Below are 27,434 nucleotides of genomic sequence, written 5' to 3' on the forward strand. Positions count from 1 at the left end.
ACCAACCTTCGTCATTAAGCCTAGATTGCGCGTGATAGCTAATTAATGTGGGGCGTTTTTTTTGTGGCGGAGATGCGGAAGAATAACTGCGATCTAAGACTTGAATCAAGTCTAGCTAGATGCGCGCACAAATACTGTACGACAACATGTGACCATGTATCCTCCACTTCCCGTTTTCAATGTTATGGCTTTTTCTTTGAATTGGGATAAATAATGATGACATTATATCAACTGATGCAGCTGCCCTAATGACCTTCATTTGTTTATTAGAAGTATGCAAACAAAATATTAAAACTTGATGGACATTGAAATATTGACACCACACACCGATCTTCGATGACTTGAACTGGTTCCCATTTGTTTTTCCTGTTTTTGACTCCTTGAGGCAAACGAGAATGTACATGTATGGTTTCCCGGTGAATGAGCCATTAAGAAACATATGCAGTGACGCAAGTGTTCTGTGAGACTTACTCCTATAGTCAGCAGTTGTCTTCAGTTTATTCTAAATATTTTGTTATGACATTTTAAAAACTACCATAGTAATAAAAATTTAACAAAAAGTCTGATTTCCCCCCTTTTTTCCCTTTCTTAATAACATTTATTATAAAGCGTATAAATAAACAGTGATAATTGAATCACCAAGCTGATGTTTAAATTTTAATATTAATAAAAATGTTAATAAACATCTCCAACCAAATATTATATCATCGTGAGTTGTGAATTGAAATAGTGTTTGATGAAACTTTTGTCGGTAGGCCCCACCAACATTAATTGTGACCGTTGTTTGTAGAAATGCCTAGAATATCAAACTTCTTGCATTTACAAGTGCAACTAACCAGTGGAGCGCATTACATGTACGTGTGTCTTCTAAGTTTTGGTCAAGGGAGAGGAGACTCTTTGCTTGGCAAAGTCAAGCTACAAACATTTTGTTTTACATCGCGCCCTGAGAGGTAAAATATTTGCCACGATTTTAAGGACACCTTGAAAACAGGACGTCCTACGATACTTGGCGATTCGGGGCTGCGGCGGCCTCTGATGATCCTCGAAAGAACTGCTTTGCCCTGTCTGATGGTCTCTGAGGGAGACTGCTGAATGAATAGAAAGATGCAGATACTTAACCATGCTAGACGTCCGTGGCCATGGTAGGAATACCCCCGTAGCTAGCTGCTAGCTTGCAAGGTAGGATTCTTTTGTCTACTAGTACTACACTAGCGCTGCTGTTGTGCCAGTGCTAATGCATCTCAACCTATATAATGTACGTGTAGTGTCTCCTCTGAGCTGTGTGCACACCACCGCATAGCTAGCTCAGGAGATTGGAACGGTTGCAAGCGGTTTTAAAACGGCACGATTCTGCTGGACTTGGATTCTTGGAATGGACATTTCTCATCTAAATACCCACCTTACTTGATGTTATCTGTGTACGTACGTTATTAGTGAAGCTTCTCTCAGGTCGTGTTTACACTTACAGCAATTCTACGATGGTAAGTTTCCGTATTTTAAGGTGATTTTAGGGAGTACTATCGTTCCCTGTTCATGAATAATATCACTCGATCACATCGTGATCACATCGAGTCGTTTTTCTCTCTCCGTGTTTTACATGCCATTGCTGGCCTATGCCGCCCAATATTGAATGAACAGCTAGCAGAGCACACGGCTTGAAATTAAAAAGAAAGATTCAAAGAGACTCCTTTGTTTGCTATTTTTGTATGCCCTGTGGAAGGCTTCCTATCGTTGCCATTGGAGGTAGAAACATATAGTAGAGGTTCCGAGGTTTTCTCCCTGCGACATTGTTCCTGTAGGTAGCACGGTTAAGTGATTGGCTTTGTCTCCACTACTGCTAGCTGCGATGGCATGGCAAGGCCAGCAATCACCATTGCCTCCCATTAGAATAAGCCTTCCCCTCTGTAGCCAATAAAAATACAATACTTTGATGTTTTACCATTTTGGGATTCAACTTCATATAAGACTAAACTATAGTGTCACTTTTCAGTTATTATCAAGTATCTAGTGTCTATCCATTTGTACATTTTCGTTGAAAAACAGTAGTGAAGTGAGGTGGCACTAGCCATCAGCTTGTCATGCTTGTTTTGTATAGTGCTTTATTAATACTATACTACCTGAAAACATGGGAAATCAGACAAATCGACCGTTCAGACAACTCAACAGTTCAGACATCTTGATCGTTTGGACAACTTGACAGTTTTAAGATCAGACAACTCTATTTTTGAGACAACTTGACGGATGGCCAAAACATGTCGACATTGAACAGTAACCTCCACTGACTGACAAGTTTACACAAACTTCTTTTATTATAATTCCTGCACATTTTTTTCATTCATTGGGAAACCCCCCTCCTTTCAAGCAGGTGCGAATTCGATAAATCAAAAGGCATGGTAGTTTTTGGTTGCTAAAAAAAAAAAAAAATTATGGCTTGACTTTGACAGCTCTTATATTATAAGAAGATTTGACTTACACATTCCAGCCATTGGACCCTTTCGGTTCAGAAAAAAAAATAAAAGTTCACAGATTTACAAATAACTTACAGGGTTTACAGAAGGCAATGGTGAAAGACTTCTCTTGAAATATTATTCTATGAAATGCTTTACTTTTTGAGAAAACAGCAAAACAATGTAAATTCTCATTAACGAGAATTCTGGATTTATTTTAAACACAGTCATGTCATGACATGGCGAAACGCGCGGAAACAAGGGTGGGTTTTTCCGTCGTTTTCTCCCGACTCCGATGACTGATTGAGCCTAAATTTTCACAGGTTTGTTATTTGATATAGAAGTTGTGGTACACTAAGTGTGGGCCTTGGACAACACTGTTTACCGAAAGGGTCCAATGGCTTTAAAGCCATTGGACCCTTTCGGTACAGAAAAAAAAAAAAAGTTCACAGATTTACAAATAACTTACAGGGTTTACAGAAGGTAGTGGGGTCATTCCGTGTCAAATCACCCAATGGGTTACACCCTACCCTCTTCAAATTTGCTCAATTTTTTTTTATGGGGTAATAATGGCTCAACAAGCTCAAATTTCAATTTTCAGCTCTATCCGATAAACGGTTTTCGTGCTACGGCATGCACTTTCTCGTTGATTTCGGTCAAAATGCGCCTGACCTCTGATATTCAAACAACCATAAATCGGTAACCATTGGGTCAAATTTGTTGAAATTGGTGTCTTTGAAAAGGAAATTGTGTAAGCTTTCCAAATATGTCTTAATTTTTTTTGTAGGAACATGTTTAGGTATGATAACCTTTTGACCTCTACTTTGACCTTGAATTTGACCTTGTAGATCACGTGATCTGGAGATGAACTTCAGTGAAAATTTACCCCCATATGTTTTCTCCACAATATCAACAAATTAGAGTTACAATATTTTGGGCTTGCCTTCAAGCTCCATTCAAAGTTGCCCTACTGGCCTATTCCTACGCAAAGTACACATGTACATAACATACATGTACATGTCCATAGTATGTATATCAAGTGAGGCTAGTGGACCTCTAGCAACATCATGATATACATATGTATGGACATGTATGTAATGTGAATGTACTTTGAATAGGAATAGGCAAGTAGGGCAACTTTGAGCGGAGCCTGAAAGCAAGCCAAAATTATTATATCTCTAATTTTTTTATATTGTTGAGAAAACATATGGGAGTAAATTTTCACCGAAGTTCATCTCCAGATCACGTGATCCACAAGGTCAAATCCAAGGTCAAAGTAAAGGTCAAAAGGTTACTAAACCTAAACATGTTCCTACAAAAAAAGTAATGGCAGATTTGGAAAGCTTATGCAATTTCCTTTCAAAAGACACCAATTTCAACAAATTTGACCCAATGGTTACCGATTTATGGTTGTTTGAATGTCAGAGGTCAGGCGCATTTTGACCGAAATCAACGAGAAAGTGCATGCCGTAGCACGAAAACCGTTTATCGGATAGAGCTGAAAATTGAAATTTGAGCTTGTTGAGCCATTATTACCCCATAAAAAAAATTTGAGCAAATTTAAAGAGGGTAGGGTTTAAAATTGTCTTTTTTTTGGGTGATTTGACACGGAATGATCCAGTGGTGAAATACTTCTCTTGAAATATTATTCCATGAAATGCTTTACTTTTTGAGAAAACAGTAAAACAATATCAATTCTCGTTATTACGGAATTACGGATTTATTTTAAACACATGTCATGACACGGCGAAACGCGCAGATACAAGGGTGGGTTTTCCCAATATTTTCTCTCCGACTCCAATGACCGATTAAGCCCAAATCTTCACAGGTTTGTTATTTGATATAGAAGTTGTGATACACGAAGGGTGGGCCTTGGACAATATTGTTTACCGAAAGGTCCAATGGCTTTAAGTCTGCCAATCGATTTGAAATCGCTCCGAACATATAATTCCTAGTCACCACATGTACAATTTATATTTTATTTACTATCTATAGGCATATGGACCATTTTACAACCTCAAATGTCATTTTTCAAAACAATTATTTTTGACCTTTTCAGATATTTTATATAATTGTATACTTAGGTTTACTAAAATGTTCATTTAAGGATAGTTCCGTCATATTCTTAATTACATGTATGATCCAATTGTAAGTCTGAAATTCGTAGTCAAATCTATTTTGTTAATTTATACAACTATTAGAGGTACATGTACCTATTATACACAATTTTGGCGGCCCATGTCTTTCAAATAAATCGAGGTTAGAAGATTTTGAGTCCCTAACGTTAGCATTCTGGACAGAGATCTCAACAACCTCTTAGATAATTGAGGTATTTAAATGATAAAATGCTTATATTTTCAGGGGTATTTATTTATCTTTTGAATGCACAGGTGGTGTGGGATGTTGACAAATAATTTAAAAGCAAAAGACAATCAAAATCTGACAATTTATAAAATAAAATAAAAATAAAAAATCCGTAATTTCCCTTTCGTAATTTTTTGTCAAAAATATGGACAATAAGAAACACATGAATTACCCAGTTTTCTTGGGGTGCCAATGTTTTAAACATTCAATAACTTTGATATTAATAAAAAAAAATACAATGAAACTACGTTAATCATAACTATTTTTTAACAATGTTTTCTGCGATACCTGGTCAAAAATAAGTAATCTGTTTTCAAATCTCCAGCGATGTAATTTTTTTTTGGCTGTCATGTTTTCGCGTGATTAGCACATGTTTTTCTGTGCAATCTTATTACAAGTGTAAATAAATGTCCTTTTGCAATAAAGTCTGTCTATTTCTGGAATGTCATGCAAATCTGCCAATTTTTTTTGGCCAGCACTTAAAATCCATCAAAAAAATAATGGTGTCAGGACACTTCGTACCTTTGCCACTTCGTACCCTGGGCACTTCGTACCTTTTGAAGATACGAAGTGACTTTGGTCACTTCGTACCTTGGACACTTCGTACCTTCCCTTGAGACACTTCGTACCTTCATTCACTAGACACTTCGTATGTGTACCTTCAGATGAGACACTACGTACCTTCAGGATTTCTGAATTGTTTCTTGATTTCTGCATCATTTCTATAAAGGGTCACATTGCTAATACATGTAGATGGTGTCATCAATAGACTTAAGTTCAAGTCAATATTGTAGTTCAGCACCGATTGGGGGCGCCGTGCAAATTATTTATTTTATTATACTGATGGTGATGAGAATGAATTAAAAACGAATCAAACCCAAATGGTGTTTTATTTATTTACATCTTGACTGACAGTGATGAGTAGGCTATGAAATAGTCTTGGCCCAAGACTATGGTGCTTGATTCTGGATAGTGTACTACGTGCGGTTGAATCGCCAAAGCGCGCCCGCCATGGTATGATTTAGTTAATTGGCTGGCTTGAAATCTAGACTTCACTGGCAAGCTACAATAGTCTTGGTAATCCTGCAGTGCTGTGTTAACTTTTTCATTGTTTTCTGTTTCAGCTTTGTAACGGACCAATCACCGTGCAATCGTTGTAATAAATTAACATAATGTATTAGTTGACCCCGGGGTCATTTATGTTGATTACACGGCATTGGCAGCTCCGTGTTGGTCGTGGAGGAAAAATCGTAAGAAAATAAGAAATGTTCACGATTATGAATGCTAAAGATGAACAAGTAAGCCGAAGCTATATTAATCTACTATCTACATGGCAATAAATTTAAGGACTATATGTCAAAATACACAAGCTAGTGCCCTCTCTGCGGACGGTCTTGTGTTGCGATAAACTCCGTCAGTTCTACGTGTGCTTTGTCTGCTGCATGCAGGCAGTTGGACCATGTCCAGGTGTGAATAAACTACATGTAGGGGAAACTAGAGCATGATACATACAACCAACGTTTGCAACTGAGCAAGTCATGGATCCCAAGTCATTATGTAGCTGTCAGTGTCACAAAGTGGTGAGTGGAGAGAATCTTGTTTATATTGATCGAATCTGTATAGAATTAGAAAACGTAAAGTTGTAAGTATAATAATAGTCATTGTTTGTCATGTTTGTGAATACCTAATTTGAACTGAACTGAACAATACTTCAAAACTTGTTGTTATTTATGCAGGTAGACCTCCTTCTTCTTGCTAATACTAATATAGCAGTGCTATTTCATCATGCAAAGCGAAATTTTCTTGTGTCTCACTTATGGAAGGGCAGCTCGTAAAAGTATTGCCTCACCAAAATCCACTTCGCATTCGCAGGAAGTATGAGCCTACTCCTTGGGTTTGCTTCGGTAGTGGAACGAACATAGTTCATCATAGGAGTAGTATGAGCCCAGCTTAATGTGAGGTTGGATTTGTCTGACTCGAGTCACCAACACTTCAATGCACACAGATGCTTATCCCTTGATTTGAAAATGGCTCATTGGCTGACATTTTTTGTTTTTAACTGACATTTTCCTTCTGTGCACAAGCGATTAACAATTGTTTGCAATTGCTATAGTTGGGTTGATTGATGATCGTAACCCTCGATGGTCAACGGTTAATATTAACCATCAAAACAGATGTACATATTTTACATTAAGCTTGATGCAGAAAAAGTTTAACACAATGAGACCCAATATAATCACTGAACTTATTCTATGATTTGTATTTGTGTCATTCTTCTGATAGGGCACATTTCCAGGAAAGGAGTCTGCTTTGAGAGAACTGCTGCATGACCACCTTGGAGTACTGATACTTTTTAAGCCTCGTCTTGTCAGATGAATGGGCAATCGACTGCTCTGCAATAGACTGTGCAAGTCTCGCGCAGATTTGAACTTCCGGGACCATTGTGGTCCCAACCTTATGGAGTTTTACGTTGGGGAGATTTTGTTTCGCCCATTACTTTAGTTTAATATAGTTTCTGACCATGAAAATGACATATGTTGTTAAAAATGTAATACTAATTGACAACATATATAAAAGTAAAAATAAAGTCATCATAAAAACGAAGAAAAACCGATGTTCAAACTTGACCTCAGGTCAGGTTACTTGTAAAAAATTAAGAATTTGTGCCCATCTCCGATCACGAAACTTACGCAGACGCTTGTTTTGGCAGCGCGGGGTGGAAAGCCTTTTCATTGGTCGCTTAGGCGTCGGCTTCCTCTTTAAAATGCGTCACGCGTTTATCTAACGCCCTTGCTACCATCGTGCGTCCGCGTATAAACCAGCTTTCAGTAGTTTCACATTCGGGCGTAGATTTACAAAAGGGGTTTCAAAACATTTAAGATCAAACAAACATCCTTGTCCCAGAGTTTTACTTTTGTCTATACATAGACTTTAACCAATAATTGTGCATTAGTTTAAAAAGCTGAAACTAATTTAAACAAGCTCTAATGGGTATTTTTGTTGTTCAGATTCGGCATTAAGAAAAAATTAAAGCAAAGATTTGATTCATAAAAAAATTAAGTTCTTCAGTTGTCGTGTTTTCTCGCTCCGGTGCGCGCGAGACTTGCACAGTCTATTAAGGAATGGAGTTCTTGATTCAACAGAAACAAATCTGTGACAGAATCAAGATTCAAGCGTGTATAATTGTGGAAGAGATATTTTGCTGTTTTGCAGAGGAAGCGTCAAGAGAAAAGGAAAAGATGGAACATATTAACTGTCAATCAAGGAAGACAATATGTGAAGAACTGTACTCTACATTTTGCTGCAAAGTTCCACCAACGTATCACAATTTAATGTCGACATGTATCATACCATACCAATACAGAGATTGACTTTCAAGATGAGTTTACATAGCTTTTTCAACCCTGAGGGAGCTGTGTGCATACTCTTAGCAACCGATGCTTTTGGACTGGGGTTGATGTTTGTCATGTTTTTGAACACCAAGATAAAAATGTACAACTAACTGGAAGAGTTGGGCGAGATGAGCAAAATGGTCTTTCAACTGCCATAAACTATCGAAGACACAGAGAATCAGATGAAAACGTTATTGCACCCCACAATGTAGAAGAGTTGTCGTAGGCTCAGCCGCTCACACAAGTACATACAAACAATATTGTGTATAACTGCTGTGATAACTGTGCACTTTAAATGCTGCTGTGGGAAAGCCTGTGATTGGCGACTATAGTGGTACATGTACGCACTACGACTAATGTCGAAATCGCAACTAGTTATTGCTTAGTCGAGTTGCGACTGCCATTATTCACCTTCTCCGTAAATCGAGCCACCATAACAACTAAAATAGTTGCGACTATTCCTGCTTGCTGAAAAAATTGTGTCGCTCACAGTCACGACAACATAATTTACCTACGAAACACAACCAGACATCAGTAAGCCTGGGCCACTAGTGTAAGTTACTACTCGACTAGTCACACCTCAAAAAGTCATGACTACGACACTACAGGGTGTTTAAAAAAAAAGTACATGTATACATTTTGAAAAATGTATCCCAAATGGATGTTTTTTTTAGTTTTCAAAAATCTGGCACTAAGTATTGGTAAATCAAGGTCATAGCTTTTTAATTTCTACCAAATCGATCTTCAGCTGTTCCGCATGAGTGAGCACTAGCTAATTACTTTTGTCAAATTTTAATTAGCTTGTGCACAAAAGTGAAAGGATTTTAACAGAATTAAACACCGTAGTAGGGAAGGTGAGGCATGTGCTTTGTTGCTCACAAGTTTGCTAAGAAATTGGATGAACCCTCAGTCCTCCATGGGTTTACCAAGTTCAGACGCAGACCAAATTGAAATCATCATGAGAAATGCAACATTGGATGTTTGCAGCAGATCGACCAGTTATTGGTCGGCCAGATCGTTTTTTGTCAGATTCCGACTTGTAGCCTGGTACTTCACAACATTTTTGTAAAGTGTTACTCGTGTTGAACAGCGAATGTTTGTCAGAAACCTTGAAGCACTGCAGATATGCTGTTAGTTTGATGGTACTCTGATACCAGAAAGGATCTCTGTTGTGTGTACGGTGGACGAACCATGTTACAAAAGTACTCAATTCAGTGCATAAATGTTGAAATAAACAGAGGTGACTAGCAGTTTGTACCAAAGCTTGACGTTCTGTCATGGCACTTCATTGAAAGTTTGTGAGCAGCAAAACACATACCCCACCTTCCCTACTAAGGTGTTTGATCCGGTTAAAATCCTTTCACTTTTGTGCACAAGCCAATTAAAATCTAACAAAAGTAATTAGCTAGTGCTCACTCATGCGGAACAGCTGAGGATTGATTTGGTAAAAATTAAAAAGCTATGACCTTGGTCCACCAATTCTTAGTGCAAAATTTGTGTCAACTTATAAAAAATCCAATTGGGATACATTTTACTAAATGTATACTTTTTTTTGAAACACCCTGTAGTCACGACTTGTTTGCCGCAGGGGCAATATGGTAAATTTCGTGTTTAGAGGATTGAAGGATTGTCACTGGAGTCACTGACTGTGTTTCGTAAGTAAATTATGTTGCCATGAATAGTTGTGAGCGATACAATAGACGGTTCACCAAACAGGAAGTTGTTACTATTTTTGTTGTACTCTTGGCAGCACGATTATTCAATAAGGAATAAAAAAAAGTAGTCGCAACACGACTAGTGATTTTAATAATCTCCACTGTGCGACAAGTGTGACAGTCGCCCAGCCCTAGACATAAAGTGACACAATCCGCAAATCCTTTCAGCGTGAGTTTTACTATATTGCACCGGCAGCAAATAATACGCTGCAATGCATTTTGGGGCATGAAAAATTTATGACTAGTGTGTTGAAGTTGCGAATATTTGAGGCACGAATAGTTGAGAAGCAAATTTCACTAGTCGCTCAGGCTTTAATTGTGGGGTATTTCTTGTTATAGCCTGTTCTCAAACCTGATCATTTTAATAACCACTGTTCTTTGAAAAATAAAGAAATCAATTTTATGAACAAGTAATTTGTGTTGGCCTTTATTTAGAAATATTATGTATTCATGTGCTTGTGACACAATTAGTAATAGTAGCCCTAACGTTTAATACATGTGCAAAGTCGATGCGTCGATGCATGAACGACAATTAAGTTGTACATGTACAGTGAATAGTGTTTGCTGTAGTAAAACTACTATACACGGTAGTATCATGGAGGTTTGTACCTCCATGGTAGTATTATATGCACTGCGAGTAGCTCGTCTCTGTCTGTGATTCATGTGATCTGCCCACGACAAATCATTCGGGGAAGTATGAAACCATGAAACAAACACGACATGTATAAACGAAGATGCAAGCATTTTGTCAGACATTCTGTAGTCAGCTAGATTTCTTCAGAATAACGACAATAATTATTATTTGGTTTTCTGGGAAAAGGAGATGTAGAATATAAATCCCTGCATTATGTTTGTTTTGTATGGCCAGGCAAACCATACTATCACTCGTTCGTCCCGTACGTCCGACCATGCGACCGTGGCCAGACTTCATGCTGCTGGGCGCTGCCATGTTGTTCACATATTGAATATGCATTACACAACCTTGACAACGGCCTTATTTACATAATACGGCAACGCCCACAGTGCACGCAGCGCTGCAGGATTACCAAGACTATGGTAGCTTGCCTGTGTAGTCTAGATTTCAAGCCGTCCAATTAAATAAATCATACCGTGGCGGGCGCGCTTTGGCGATTCAACTGCGCATATTACACTATCCAGAATCAAGCACCATAGTCTTGGGCCAAGACTAGCTATGAAATATAAACGAATCAAACCCAAATGGTGTTTTATTTATTTACATCTTGACTGTGATGAGTAGGCTATGACATAAAAATGAATCAAACCCAAATGGTGATTTATTAGATTACTTGTTTTATGATCATGAGTCGGGGGGAGGGGGTACGCAAACTGCGGTAATCAATAGATTGCGTTATAGTAAACAGAACATTACAGCTAATGACCCATTATAGCTAATGACCTATTGCCGTCACATCACACCGCAAAACAGCACACGGCAAAACTTCACAGAACCAAAAGCGCGTTTCATGACCCATTGTCATGCCGCCACAGTCACACACACACCGCCGAAACATCACGATCCTAATGACCCATTGTCATGCCGCCAATGCAAAGAGTGCAAGTTCACTGAAGCAAGTAATTGTAATGATATAGCCATAGCCGTATTGCTATACATTGGCCTTCCTGGATCAAGTACAATCACTTCAAGATTGCAGACTCAAGACCAAGAATCAAGACCAAGAATCAATACCAAGAATCAATACCAAGAACAAGATGGCTCACTGATACCATGCATTATGCGTTAAACGTATGGTCAAACCAGCATGCACTTCTATGTGAGCGGTGTGAGCGGTGGCAGCATCGAACCTGCAACACTGGAATCTCTCTGGAGAGAGATCATGGCTGTGGATGACGAAATGTCATTCAACTTGAGTGATAATTTCGAAATCCCACAGGCACAAGAGGAAGCCACGATAGCGGACCCAACTCTTCATGAAGATCCGAGGGACTCGGTGATGTTCCTGTGAAAACGTTCAAGATCACCACTGGAGGTACAGTTCGGGGAAAAAACATTCTGGTTGACTCAAATGGCTACACATACACCATGAAATGGAAAAAGGACCCCACTTCTCCATTCCCTGCATGGGTGTGTGGCTTGCGGAGTAAGACCCCAGCGTTGCCCCATGTCTGTCCTTAAGCATGGTGATTGATTCAAGTTTGGACCAAACAAAAATCACCTTTACCCTGCCGGAGGAGAGGTTGCTGTGGCTGTGAAGGTTGCAGTGAAGAAGGCAGCCAAGGAGAATGTCTTCTGCCCAGCCAGCGACATTGTTGAAGGAGTGCTGACCAAGATGGTGCCCGCTGATGCTCCCGTCACATGCCCAAGACCAAGCAACCTTAAATGGGCTTCCAACAGAGCCCGTCAAAGCCAGCGGCCCCAAGAACCCCAAGCTCATCATGGACAGCGTCCCGGAGGGGTTTCTTCAGAATGATATTCATGTCAGGAGTCCCGACATGTAATATTTTCTACCCAAGAGCAGATGGCGGCCCTCGACAGGGCAAAGACATGGTATCTAGACGATAATTTCAAGATAGTGAAACGGCCAATCTATCAGTTGTTAACCATCCATGCCTTTTCCAAGGGTGACTCCGGTGACAGGAACAGGTGCCGCTAGCAAACTGCTTTATGGGAAGTCAGACGAAGAAAGACTACAAGAAGATTTTCAAGACCTTCAAGGGAAGCTGCCATCTGGGGGTCAGAACCTGACAGAGCTGGTTCTGGACTTTGAGAAGGTGGTCTGGTCAGCGGTGCGCAGAGTTTTTCCCACATGCAGCTGTGAAGGGGTGTCTCTTCCTCTCGACTCAAGCAGTTTGGCGCCAGTGTCAAGCCCTTGGTCTGGTGCCCTTCAAGGTCAACGCCTTCATCAAGAAATTGATGGCTCTACGGTTCCTGCCCGCAGAGCACCCCTTAAGCCTTCCAGAAGATCTAAGAAAAGGCCAAGGCACCAGCACTGGTTCAGCTTTGTGAGTATATATCGAGCGAACCTGGCTGGCCAGCAACCAGTGTTATCCTGCATCATGGTCAGCCTTCATGAGGAGCATTAGGACAAACAATGGTGTCGAAGGCTTGCATCACCGCATCAACCAGAAGGCAGGCAACCATGGAGTCCAGTTCTACAAGTTAATCCAGCTTCTGCATCAAGAATCTACCTTCGTCACCATCCAGATCAGGCTGGTAAAGGAGTCCAAGCTGCTTTGGTACCAGAGAAAGAAGTATCAGAGGCTCCAAGGGCAGGTGTTAGGGATCAGTATGAGTCAGGCCACCTAACAACTTCAGCCCTCCTGTCAGCTTGCAGCCATCTCAACAGTCCAGCCATCTGAATGGTCATTGTGTACCACAAACAAAACGGCTCTTCTCAGAGCCACACGTATTCAAAAAGAGATACAATACAGTTTTGTTGATCAAGTTTAATCAAGTCTTCTCACTTGGTGTATCTCAACGTGCACAAAAAAACAAACCTGTGAAAATTTGAGCTGAGTTGGTCATCAAAGTTGCGAGATAATAATGAAAGAAAAAACACTTCAGACGCTTGATTTTGAGACCTCAAATTCTAAACTTGAGGTCTCAAAATCAAATTCGTAGAAAATTCTTTCTTTCTTGAAAACACGTCACTTCAGAGGGAGCCGTTTCTAACAATGTTTTATTCTATCAACCTATCCTCATTACTCATTATCAAGTAAGGTTTTATGCTAATAATTATTTTGAGTCATTACCAATAGTGTCCACTACCTTTAAAACTTGAGGTCTCGAAATCAAATTCGTAGAAAATTCTTTCTTTCTTGAAAACACGTCACTTCAGAGGGAGCCGTTTCTAACAATGTTTTATTCTATCAACCTATCCTCATTACTCATTATCAAGTAAGGTTTTATGCTAATAATTATTTTGAGTCATTACCAATAGTGTCCACTGCCTTTAAAACAAATATTAAGAAACACACAAACAGGCATTTCACAATTTACAAATAGTTTTATATATAACACTAACAGTACTAATGAAAATTTCATATATAAAATATTGATATTTATGTGAGTATGATATTATGATAAAACAAAACAGAAATAAGTAAAATACGGCCAAAAAGGTATTTCAACTTAAACATTTCACATTTTAGACATTAAATGACAATTCATGAAGTATTCAGTTATATATACTTATCCATTACTATAATTTTACTTGTACGAAGTGACACAGCTGATGGTCACTTAGTACACGGTACAAAGTGACCAAATGGTTACGGTAAGAAGTGTCCCGAAGGTACAGAGTGTCCAGGGTACGAAGTGGTAAAGGTATTACGTTCAAAACTGACGTTTATGACCTTAAATAAAAATATGGACGCTTGACAAAGTTTTTATTTATGATAAATTTGAGGTACAGTATGAGAGGCTGCAATAATCAGAGAAATTACAGTAGTGCTGTGCCAGACAAAAAATTAACAACAGACAATATTTACTTTGTTTTTCTGTAATTTTTGGCCCTTTGGCAATATATCGTGAAGATAATAGAGTTCTATTACGTCATCATTCCACACTTCAAAGACCACATGAGATTGCACCACGTAACAGTACAGTGATGATTGTGAGGAGGTACCCATGCGAGGAACGTGTTCTTGCAAATCACTCAAAGCAACTCGTTTACCACACTCGAAAACATGTTATTGCTATAATTATAAAGGGGATCTGAAAAAATATCCCCGCGGTCTCAACCCAACCCACACAAACCAATGATGCAACCGTCAGAATGGCTTCCTCGGTTACCCCAAATATATCCACTCACCACACACTCTACGGTCAACCCAACTGACAGAGATATATTTAAACTGACATGGGCCCCACCCATACACCTTGCAAACATTTATGGTTTGCAAACCTATGGTATCAAGTCAACAGTCTCAAAATGTCACTGAATTGGACAGCGCCATCATTTATTTGCCATCATTTATTTACCAAAAATTCCACACAGTCGATGCCTTGCGAGGAGCATTCATGCGTAAAATCTGACATCGGGATTCGATGTCAAAACCCAATTGTAGTTGCCTGACTGGGAACTCGGATCTTTCGCCCAGCAAGCACACATAAGGCTGATGATAAGGAGTCTCATTCTTGATAGTGAGCAGAGGCATACCAAGCAAAAATGTTGAAGTATTGTTATACTTTGTATCAAGTTACAACATAGTATAACAATTTTTAACTTTTGCGGTTGAACTACAAGTGCGGCACATTTAAGGGAATTTTATCCCTGGCCAGGGAAGATTTCGCCTATTTGATCGCTGATTTGTTTTGCTATGCAATTTTAAATAGTGCATCGCAAATTTTGCGATACATATTTTGCTGCATTTATGCTTGATACAAAAATGTTGATTGAAAAAAAAACCACTTTCATATTTAATATATTTTTTCCTGCAAGAAAAACGACACTAAATAATAAGAAATCACCGTCGACGACTTATGTTTTCTTCCCCGATGTTCAATACTTTTACAAAGCTCTCTGGTAGTAGGGCAAAACCGACCAATGGGAAACTTTGTTACGCGCTATGTGGAAATTCAACAGCCAATAGAAACACTTGTCTCTGAGACTGTGGCTTTCTCCCCTCAGGAATTGGGCGAACCAGACTGCATGGTTGTTTTGACCCGCAGTCAAACACGTGTGTGGATTTTTCTGATAAATAAAACCTTTTTCTTCATGCAAAAAAACTGTAGAACGGCGTACTCTGACCCAGAAAAACTCGGCAAAAGCCGGTGACCCACGAACCATACATACTTTGTGTGTAACGTACATGTAGTACCACGCACTTAGCTCTGTACAGTGTATCGGGTCGATCGTGTGTGTGTATTTTCTATACAAAGAATGTGGAATAACATCGGACACTATAGGCTGAATTTTTTCGACCCCAAAAAACAGCGAAAATATCCGATAGCAGCGAGTATTGGGAAGACCACAGTATGGATGAAGAGGCATTTCAGGGAGGCACTTCAGAGGATAGTGAGGGGAGCTCTAGCAATGAGGGGAGCTCACCAGACGAGAGAGAAGCTGAAGACGTGTTACAAAGAAATAGTGCGTGGCGTTGAGCCATAGCGGTTCGAGCCGCTGCCTGCAGTTAACCAGCACAGTGACGGTGATCGTCAGGCCGAAGACGATGAGCCAAACCCTGATGATCGACAACTAAAGACAGACTGGTAAGCCCACAAAATGATTCATAAATTATACTGAATGATGCTTCGTTTGATCAGTTTATTGATGCTGCCAAAAATAGTTGTATAGGCCATCCTTGACTAAAACATGAACAAACATGATGTACAAGGTTTACTATTTACCTCGCGTCATAATTCACGTCATAATACATGTACAGTGTGAACAACACATGCACTTAGTCAGTAGAGATGAGTTGGGGGTGTAATTTAGGTCTTGGGTTTTATAACTTACTGGCAAAAATCATACAATTTCAGTTTCAACTGATATTGTAGATAGAGCTATGTTAGTTTTTTTTTACTCCACAAAGCATGGAGGTAAACACAAAGTAACTGTGGTGGTTGACACATGTGGTTGACACATGTGCATCTACACAAATATTTCGCAATACATTCATTACATACATGTACATGTTCATGTTGTAACTGTTTGCTTAGGATTATGATTGCCTTTTGGCATGGGTATAGTTTTAAAGCAATTTAGGTTCACACAAACAATATCGACACTTCACCATGCAAACCACAAATCTTTAATGTTAATAATTTTGTATGAATTCTTTTGTTTTGTTTCACAGGAAATATCGCCATGTTGAATATCCACAAGTGGTGAGCTTAGGACTACATGTATCTTGGCCGTGCAACCGGTGCCACTCCCATCATGTTTGATGGCAGCAATACGAAGGACGTTTCCAAACCCTGATGTACAGTACAGTGGAAGGATTTTCGTATCTACCAACGGATTAGGCAGCTTTGCTTTGGTTTATTGTCTTAGTTCGTAACAATTTTCTGTTCCAGAGGTAGTCACAAATAATTTTATAAGCCATAATAATTTACGCATATTATTTCATTTTGTGTCTTGCAGAGGGGTGGGGGTGGTTTAAATTGATTAATTTAGCACTTATGTGACATAAACTTGTCCTACGTTGCCAACAATACACTATGATTAACATGGTAACAACAATCGAACTTGGTGAGCAGAATTATGACAAGAAATTATGTTTAAAAAAACCAGTACATGTACATGTACATGTACATGTACTTCCATAATAATGACAACACAAAATATGTATATGTACATGTATTTGCAACCAACAATAGAGTTTTTTTTTAGAGTTAAAATAATATTACAATTAAAAAAAGTTGCCTATTGATAACTAAAACACCTGAATCAAAATAATGTACATTGTAAATACTCGTTTAAACTGTACTAAAATACAAGAATGGAATAACGGACAATCTGTCTTCAAATAACACCAATAAACTGTCAACGCCTCCCCCCCCCTAAAAAAACCCCAACCTATGCCATGTACCAAGTTAGCTGTGGTTCTCTTTGTAAATTGTAAATTGTAAAATAAAAGAATAGAATAAAACCTATGTGTACAGACCGAGTCATTCTGTCCGAGACTTCGCCGTCGTACTTTCATCTATTGAACCAGAAAGTTCAAAGAAAAGAGAATTAAATACTAGTACTAGAAGATCTCAGCGCACAACTAAGGGAAAACATTCCACCCCTTTTCATTTACCCAAATCAGTGCTGTCTCAGCAACAAACTACTACAGCCAGAAGGTTTGACAGAGAAATCATAAATTTGCTCACCTTTACACTTTTACTAGGATTGATGATTCCAGCATATCTTCTGCCAATACTTAAGGTGGTACTCTTCACTTTGCTGATTCTTGTGGTCGATTCCTTCTACCCACTTCCAATCTTTGATTATTTCAGTAGAATGAAATCTCTGTTCACATCCATGTACAATACGCAGAGGAACGTACATAGTAGATTTAGTGTGACATTTTTATATTGTGTACATACTTTTTGCACTACCTAAGGCAGTGATAAAAATACAGTCTCTCAAGTGACTGTTTGGGACTCTTCTTTTCCTGAACACTACATAGTTATTTTTTTTTCATATGATGGTGACTTTGTTATTGGTGGCCTGACGGAATTCACTTTCTTCTTGGTGCGACAGGCACTGAGCAGACTGTGTCCATTCCTTCCTACCTCATTGAAAATCCTGCATGTGTGTTTCTTTTGTGTACGATATTACCATGGATTAACATTGCTGTCTTTTCATGATAATGAGAGAGGATCATTCAAAGAGGTCAATTCGTCTACTCTTTCAGAGGAGTATGATCCGAATTCTGTATATTATCATTGTAAATAATCTCTTTTTGATCAGTCTCAACGATAAGTTTGGTTGTATTTCACTCATCGGTTCGTTCAAATTCATCCTCGGCCGATTGTGACCAGCCAGATTCTTTAATCCTCGCTGCCAGGCACATTGTCTTATTTTCCATACATGTACATATAGCATGACGATGCACTTGCAATCGCGACGCACCAGGAGTTGTTTACATTTTGTTATGGTGCCACCATGCTTCCAACAATTGTACACGCTATAGCGCCCTCTTTAGTTTGTTTACGCTTGTATTTAATTTGCCTAATTTACTCAGCTTGTGTATTCATGGGATAAAACATTCCATGAATACCAAAATAGTATCTGGGGATAGCAAAGTGGTAGCTGCAGCACACTCTCACATTTGGTATGATTGGTGCCACACCTTCTTTATTAAATTGTCCCAGGGCTGCGAATTGATTATTTGAGCCCTTGGGTAAAGTAACCCAAACTTTTGAGGCAGGGATTGAGGAAGAAATTTCCCCAGAACCATATGACTGTCGTTTTTAGTTTGATATGGTCGTAACTTTCATCTAACCTGTAAATACACGTACACAGAATAAACTCAATAACACTACTTCAAAACCATACTCGTTTGTCACTGTCTGTACTGTAATTTCCATGAACTCGGTTACACATACCTTATAAGCTTGGCATGCCTTATATCATGTATATAAGCTTGGCAACAGTAATGTACATTGTACAACTACAATAATGTGAGATAAGCATAGTTACTTGATTAATGGGTTGCCCCAATTCGACCAGCGTAAATGCATGACACACACTCACTTGACGTTACACAATCATTCTTAGATCATGTAGTGTTTCAGCTTTATTTTAAGGGTCCACTCACAGGCCTAAATAAACCTTGTATTACCCAAAGCTTGTAATATGCTAGTTTGTTGGGGCTTGTGTAAGCATTTTTTTTTTTTAATTCAACAGGTTTGTGCGAGTGACAAAGAAGGCTGTGTGTGCAGTCTTGTGTTGCAAGGACCTTCCTCACTATGAGTGGTGGCAATGCTATGCTTAGCTGTCATCATTGTGGATACTTGGCTACATCACCTGTATATCTTGCCCAGCATCAGAAACGTCACGGTTTGGAATACGAAGGTCCCTGGCGTACCTGTGATAATTGTAACTTTGCAACAAGATCTGCACAAGAATTCAGAGCTCACACCAAGCAGCATTCTCGTGAACTACCCCAAGATTTTAAGTGTGGATATTGTGGAAAGAGCTACCAGACATTCAAAAATTTAGAAAAACACTGTGTTCAGGTTCACGGAAAGGAAAGTTTGTCAAATATGGAGGACACACCTCAATCAGAAAGTAGTAATGGAAATGAATCAACAGTCAATACTTTTCAGTGTAGTGAATGTGAATTCACTTGTAGAAGTCATGGCAGCATGTGGTATCACCAGAAAAAAATGCACCCAACAGAAGAGGACAAACAAAAAGAGTGGCACTGTTGCCAGATCTGTGGTTTGACATTTGTTTATAAGCAACGCTACTATGCTCACATGGAGCAATATCATGCTCTGTCCATGGATGAACCTATCGAAGGTGATGAGGTCCCACCAAGTGACAACTTTCACACAAGTGAGCATAGTTCATCTCCTCCGGCAGAAAAACATGAGTTGAGACCAGGACAGCTTATTATTAAGTCTGAGGCAATGTCAGACGGTGAACCAGACCCTGACTCTGAGAGAGATGGAGGCTCATGGGTAGATCATGATGATTCAAATGAAAATTTGATGTTATCTCATGATGAAATAAGACCAAGCAGTGAGGGTGATATTGATATTGAGAATGAGGGTAATAATGGAAATCTAGAGGATGATGATGATGAAACTCCACCAAGCTTGAGACAGATGCTTGAGAGAGGGCCTAGCCCAGCTAGAAGTGTTGGTAGTAGTGGTCAGTATGAGCGTAGACCACCAGGTGTAGGATTCCCTTGTGAAGATTGTGATTTTGTTGCAGCATCTTCAAGTGGACTGTGGTATCATCGACGTAAAGTGCATGAACCAAATAAGATGGCCACATGCCCGCATTGTGATTACACTGCAGTAAGCAGTCGAGATGTACAGAAGCATTTGCGAAAGCATACAAATGAGCGACCCTTTGACTGTAAGTACTGTGAAAGAAACTTTACACAAAAGAACCATCTTTTCAATCACATCATTACAATTCATAAAGGAGAAAAGTTACCAACAGAGATTGATGAATCAACAGACAGTCGTTCAGCTGCACCTGCTGTACACTCTCCCAGCCATGAAAGCGGTCGACCTTTTACATGCAGTCAGTGTGGTAGAGCCTTTGCAAGGAAAAATCTGCTGCAATTGCACAAAATGACTCATGGTATGGTGCAAGATCAGAAAGACTCTGATGGGAATGAAGATGAGGAAGGGAGAGAAGAGAGATTCAACAAAATGGATGAAAATCCTGATGGAGCCGGCCCAAGTAATGTACAACCATCTAAAACAAGTATTACAGAACAATGTCAATGTACCATTTGTCAAAAATCAGGGCCAAACATGGTTGGGTACAATTACTTGAAGGAAAGTCTTGCGCCCAGTGGCAAGAGGCGGTTTGAATGCTCTTTGTGTAGAAAAATATTTTCAGCCCTTTGTAAGTGTTTAGGCCATATCAAACTCCTGCACGCTAATGCAAGTGGCAATCCTTATAAGTGCAGGAACTGTGGAAAATGTTTTCTGGCAGTGACTTCCCTGTGTGGTCATATGAGAGCTCATCGTGAGCGAAAGAAATTTAGTTTTCAGTGTGGCATCTGTGAGAAGGTTTTTCAGATTGGTGAAGCTCTGAAAAGACATGTTGTTGCTTTTCATAGCAAGGCTATCTCTAAAGAAGCTCTTGCTGCTGCAGTCAAACACGGCTCAAAACTGAAACTAAAAATCAGATTGCCAAAACTAACAGACAAATTACTTGATAAAGTGTCTGCAAGTGAAAATAAAGGACTAACAGGGGATGTTAAGAAACATGCACTGCCTAAAACAATGACATGCAGTAAGTGTGGGCTAAGCTTTACACAAGGCAATTCATACGTGCGACATATGTGTAAGCATTTAAACATTGTCCCATATGATTGTAAGAAATGTGGTAAATTGTTCTCTTCTCAAGCTGTGCTTAAGGCTCATATGCAACATCATAATAGTGCTCAGATATATCAATGCATCAGATGTAATTTCAAAGCAAAGTACCTAACGCAGCTTTATGTACATATGGAAAAGCATTTTGGGAAAGGTGTACATGGTTGTGTGTACTGTACAACCAGATTCACCAAAAAGTCAAACATCAAGAAGCATATCTTGACCAAACATCGTGGGAAGCGGCTAGCCTTTGAGGACTACAGTGCTACTGTACAGCCAGAAGATGAAGTTATGGATCAAGAAGAACAACTTGATGATATGGCTCCAAATGAGCAAATTGAAATGAGTGAAACACAACCACATCCTGTGCATGTGTATCCTGCTCCAGCTTCAATAAGTCCAAGCAGACAGACTCCATCCAAGCAAGCAGTTGTTGGTACACCCAATATGCGTGTTGAAATTTCACAGCCTGATAGCAGTCAGATAGCAGAAGACAGGCCTCCAAGTACACTCAGTTCAGAAGGATCAGTACACACAAGTGTGTCTGGTACTCCTAATCAAGCTAAGAATATTAACCATCAACAAAAAGAAGTCAGAACAACAACTGCGCTTAGTCCTGTTGCAAAGAAAGACAGTTCTGCTGACCAGAAGTGTGCAGACTGCCTGTCAAATAACTCAAACAACCTAAAATGTAATCACTGCGGAATAGTGTTTTTGGACATGGTAATGCATACCATTCACATGGGATGGCATGGCCGTAATGATCCATTTGAATGCCATACTTGTGGTCGTAATTGTGGAGATAAGTATGGTTTCATAACTCACATATTTAGAGAACCACATAACTGATTAAGATTTGGTACATATACATCTAAAAACAAGATTAAAGAACACCTGATTTCACTTAGTTGTATTTAGTATTCATTGATAGGTAAATAAAATGGTAAACTGTCTTGTTATACTGCTTAGAATGGATAACAGTTTTTACATGTGTTTGTAGTTTTTATAATTGTGTGGTTGATATGAGCTGACATGGCTTTGATATGTAATATGATTTTTGTTTGTACTCTGTCTGAAATTTCCCAGGAGAGTAGGTTGTGGCTTACATGATCTCTCAAGTCTGAACCTGCATTATACACTGTAATGTACTTCGGCTGTTGTAGCAATGAGAGGTAAAATATAGAATCTAAGTGTGTTTGTCATTCCCTTAAAAAGTAGTTTGCTTTCTTGAAGTGATATTTCTATGTTATTTTTCTTCCTTGAAGCAATTTTATAACCTTTAAATATTGTTGAGTTCACTCGAACGAATTGTAATTCAAAGGCAAACAAAATCGTTTTCAGTAAAAAGAAACACTTTTTGTTGTTGAGAAAGTGCAATAAATAGTTAGACAACGTACTGAAAGTTGACTTATCTCAAGTTACAGGTTTGCAAAGGTGATAGATCATTCAAATGTACTCGATAAGGGTAACAGACTATTATTGAAATAAGGGGGGCTCTTTGAATGGAACTTTAAGTAGTTTCATATCTCCATAAATTAAATTCGCATTTCCAAGGGCTGGTACAAATTATTTTGTGCTTAACAATATATCATTATGTGTTAACTAGGGAACATGAATGTTGTAAACAAAAATTAAATTAAAATAATGAAATAATATTTTGCTGGAACATATGTTTTACCAGGACATGAAATCTAATGAGTGTTATATCTTAAAAATAAATTAACAACCTTAGTAATGATAACTGTCTTGTTATCCTTTTTTCTAAAGAAGTCTTTGACATACACTGCAAAACTGTATGGTACTATTTTCACTAGTCAATGGGATTTTCAAAGATATGAACTGTAATTGGCTTGCATGTGAAACACAAACACATTAATGCACACTTGCAGTCAGGATAGTGTTGGGAAATATTTTCATGTAGGCCCTAATACATAATCCTAGAGTTTTACGCATGCAATGACCAATCTGTTGTGTATGCAGCTGCCACTTATTGTCGCACAGGTTAAACAGCTTTTAGGGTTTTAGATAATAATAAGAGTACCGTATTACAAACTTTTGAACAGATACATGTACATCTAATCATCTATGTGTTGTGTTCTATACTTGTACAACTATTAAATAACCTTGTGGCATCATCATTCTGATGTCACCTTGTTGGATTATTTGAAGCAATTGATGTTCATGGTGAACTGAAATGCTGACTTGTGTCACAATCATTCTAGATAAATCAGGCTCTGCATGCTTGTCGTTTGGATGTGAGGTACAGTACATTTACTCCATGTATAACATGTAATCTAAATATCTCATGGTGTTATTTATCGGAATACAAAATGCAGTTATCTATGAGAACCATTATAAGATTAGATCTTAAATAAGTCATTGGTTTTCTCAGCATTCCTGATTAGCAGGTTAGTTTAACATGGATCTCTCACAAGGTGTACCACAAACCTGAACTGTTGAGTTTGTTATCAGTTAGCTAGTAAGTAATAGATACAAGGCTGGTGAATGTGGTTCATACCGTATGCGGCTCTGGTTTCATAAAGGAAACCAATTGTAAATGCCATTAGATTGATTGTTACTTTTTCTCTGCTACCAATTACTATCACTGCTTCTGTTAACTCCGGGTGCTTGGCTTTGTTATCATTATTCTTTATCCCCAGTTGCACCTTGAAACATTTGAATGACTGCATTGTCAAAGTTAAGTCATTTAAGGTAAACAACAGAATGCATGGTTTAATGGCCATTGACAATTTGTGCAGCAACAGTTATGGTGAGCAGTTTGCAATAGCAATTTTCAATTAAATTTGGTTTAAGAAAACCAGGATGGTCTATTATGGCTATCATAAAGTAGAATTTGTATTTGGTCTAAGAAATCAAGCATCTAAGAAAATTTTGGTCTAAGAAAACCAGCTATAAAGTAGAATTCGTACAGATGTTGTGTACATATTATCCTTGACCATGTTGACAGTGTTGAGATAAATCATTTTTGTTAAATTTTTAACTAAATGAAACCAATAAGAATAGTTATTCTTGTAAGCTGTAACAGTTTATCATAATAATGTGTTTTAAAAAGTAGGGCTAGTTTCTTTGTATAAGGCAAAAAAAAAAAAAAAAAATGTTGATCGTCCTTTTTTTTGCGGATGGGGGAGGGAGGAAGGTTTATTTTTTAATTGTTTTATTATAAAGTTTTGTTGACATGCCAAATATGAAAACAAGAATAAAGAAATCATCACAATCACTGTAAAACAGAGGGTTTGTGTGTTTTTGATGTTTTCAATAGTTTTGTCAAACAAATTTAACTCCTAGAAGACATTTTCTGTAAACTTTTTCAAACAACCAAGCACAGTGTAGCCCAAGTAAATATTTGAAGAATTGTTCTTGCTTTGTCAACATGAATAAAAACCTTTAAACATCTTTTCAAACCTGTACATTTTGAAACAAATATCAGCTGAAAAGGTTGTTTTTTATGGGGAAAAAAAATTGGGTCGGGGGGGTTTTGAATGGTCGGGCAGGGAAAGTCAACAATTTTTTTCTTAAAGGCGCTGGACATAATTGACAATTGTCAAAGACCAGTCTTCTCACTTGATGTATCCCAACACACACATAAAACAAAAAAACCTGTGAAATTTTAAACTCAATTGGTCATCGAAGTTGCAAAAGAAAAGTGAAATAATAAATACTCTTGTTGCATTACTTTGTGTGCTTTCAGATTTAAAATAAAATGCTAAATTGAGTGAGAAATTACATCTTTCTCAAAAATATGTTTCTTCAGAGGGAGCCGTTTCTCACAATGTTTTATACCATCAACAGCTCTCAATTGCTAGTACCAAGTAAGTTTAATTGCTACAATTATTTTGAGTAATTATCAATAGTGACCATCGCTTTAAGTTGCCCGTTACAAAAGTGTATCATCATTTGTCCCAATGTAGGCCTACATATACATATAAAAGATAAATAAATATTATAATTTTTCATCATTTCTTAGTGGACACTGCTGGATGGCCTGGACTGCACTGATAATGTTTGTTTAGACCAGAAGCAAAAACAGGTTAAAATTGGTTTATCATGTCTGAAATAACAGCATGAAATTACATATATTCCAAGTTGTTCAGCAGATATGATTGTTTGTAACAATTAAAGCTTTGGTAAATGTAGTATTATCAATACCCAAGAATAACATGTTGGTGTAAGAACTTTCATTCTATACAACAAGTTTTTTCTTCAAGACACTGGACACTGTTGGTAATTGTCAAAGATCAACCTTCTCACTTTGTGTATCTCAACACATGCACAAATTAACAAACCTGTGTAATTTGATCTCAATTGTTCATTGAAGTTGCAAGATAATAACAGAAGGAAAAACACTTAAATTGAATTCGAGACCACTTGAATTCAAGACTGCAAAATCAAAATCAAATTAAAATATTTTAGTGAAAAATTCTTCCGTTCTCGTTAACTACGTTATTTCAGAGGGAGCGGTTTTGACAGTGTCCACTTCTTAAGCTGCAATAAGTCTATGATGCATTGCATCATTGGAAAGAATTAGCACAAAGATGTTCAAACTGTGACTTAATCATTTCCTTCTTTCATTTAAAAAATAAACTAAAAAAACAGGTTGTCAGAATGTTTGTCAGAGAGTTCCACCAGATTAATGTTTCACATATGAATTATTATTGATATCAAAATGTCAGGCAAAGTAAGTTGTGTACATATTATGCTCCATACATTTGAGGTGAATTATTTGTGTTTTAATTTTAAGTAATGAAGGTAATAAAGAGGAGTTGTTGTTGGCTATTATAAAATGTCAAGAAATGTTTTCACTTGTCAGACATAAGGTCTCATTTCTCAGGTATACTGGAGCTACAATGTACACTGTTGGAATTCAAAGTCCAATTAATATTAAGGGAATAAAAAAGTTTGTAAAACCGGCAGGGTCGTGGCCATGATCGCATGGCAATGACCTTGAAAGGTTTTTAACTGCCAGTTAAGAACAAGTAACTATACTCTTTTATTCCCATTGATAAATGCCCTTTTGTTGAAAAATGTAAAAAATTAAAATGGACCCTTCCCATGAAATATGCTAATAATGTAACATGTACTTATGCGTACAGATCCTACTGGTTGGCCATTGTCATAGTTGTGCACTAAGCAGACACGCAAATGCCTCGGGTCACACAGCCATTAGCCACGTACAAAACAGTGCAATGTTTCCTTATTTTTGCCAACCAAAATGTTAGTGCGCATGTGCTATGTGCAATTTACATATTCATGAGAAAGGTCTATTATATAGACACTGACAATCTGCTTGCAATGTAAGGAAAACTCGTAGTTTGTACATTTGTTAAAAATCTGTTTGCGCGTTTGGTTGTATGTACATGTATGTGCATTTAGAAATGGATTATGTGCTGTTACTAATAACTATGAATTGCGTTCTGCGTAATTAAATTGGCATACATTAGCCATAGATATGGAACAATACCTACATCAGCCACACATGTGCAGGCTCCACTGTGCAGAAAAAGATTTGGTTCGCCATGGGCGCAGATAAATGTCACATGCCTGGAGCGACACGCAGAATAGACAATTGCAATTTCGTGATGTACCATCAGTAGGCTGCTCTCATGGTAATAATAATAATAATAATAACTGGTTATTTAGAAACGCTCCCCATAGAAAACTATATCACAGCGCTTACATAAACTAAAAAATAAATGCACAATAAACAATTACAAAAACTTATCGAAAAAGCTACATACACAATGTTTGAAAAGCATGAGAAAAAGAGAAAAGCTTAAACAGGGAAGAGATGTGTTTTCAGAAGTTTTTTGAATTGGTCAGTGGATTTAGCGGCTTTAATGAAAGAAGGGATGTTGTTCCATTCTGTGGATGCAGTAACAGTGAATGTGCGATCGCCAGATTTGCTACGGGTCCTAGGAATGGTAAGCAAAAATGGGTCTCGAGAAGAGTGAAGATTAGGGCGAGATGGGTTATGAAAAGTAAAGCAATCCTTGATATAATGGCGTCTGGTCATGGA

The 27,434-nt window shown here is 38.2% G+C and overlaps 1 protein-coding gene across 2 annotated transcripts; it reads left to right on the forward strand.

Moving 5' to 3' along the window:
* Positions 1–767: 767 nt before the first annotated feature.
* On the forward strand, positions 768–26,212 carry LOC139941564 (uncharacterized). 2 transcript variants are annotated; one of them, XM_071938125.1, is made up of 2 exons: positions 768–1,179; positions 19,242–26,212. In XM_071938125.1, exon 2 carries the CDS (start codon positions 19,304–19,306, stop codon positions 22,247–22,249), a length of 2,946 nt encoding a protein of 981 aa, XP_071794226.1. In that variant the 5' UTR covers positions 768–1,179; positions 19,242–19,303; the 3' UTR covers positions 22,250–26,212. The 2 variants fall into 2 exon arrangements, with proteins under 2 accessions (XP_071794226.1, XP_071794225.1); XM_071938124.1 differs by lacking the exon at positions 768–1,179 and adding an exon at positions 1,197–1,481.
* Positions 26,213–27,434: the final 1,222 nt, after the last annotated feature.

This window comes from Asterias amurensis, chromosome 9, assembly GCF_032118995.1.
Source record: "Asterias amurensis chromosome 9, ASM3211899v1".
In the NCBI taxonomy this organism is placed as follows: domain Eukaryota; kingdom Metazoa; phylum Echinodermata; class Asteroidea; order Forcipulatida; family Asteriidae; genus Asterias; species Asterias amurensis.

Excerpts from the sequence above, each read along its gene's own strand:
- LOC139941564 (XM_071938125.1), top strand. The coding sequence starts at position 19,304 with ATGAGTGGTGGCAATGCTATGCTTAGCTGTCATCATTGTGGATACTTG.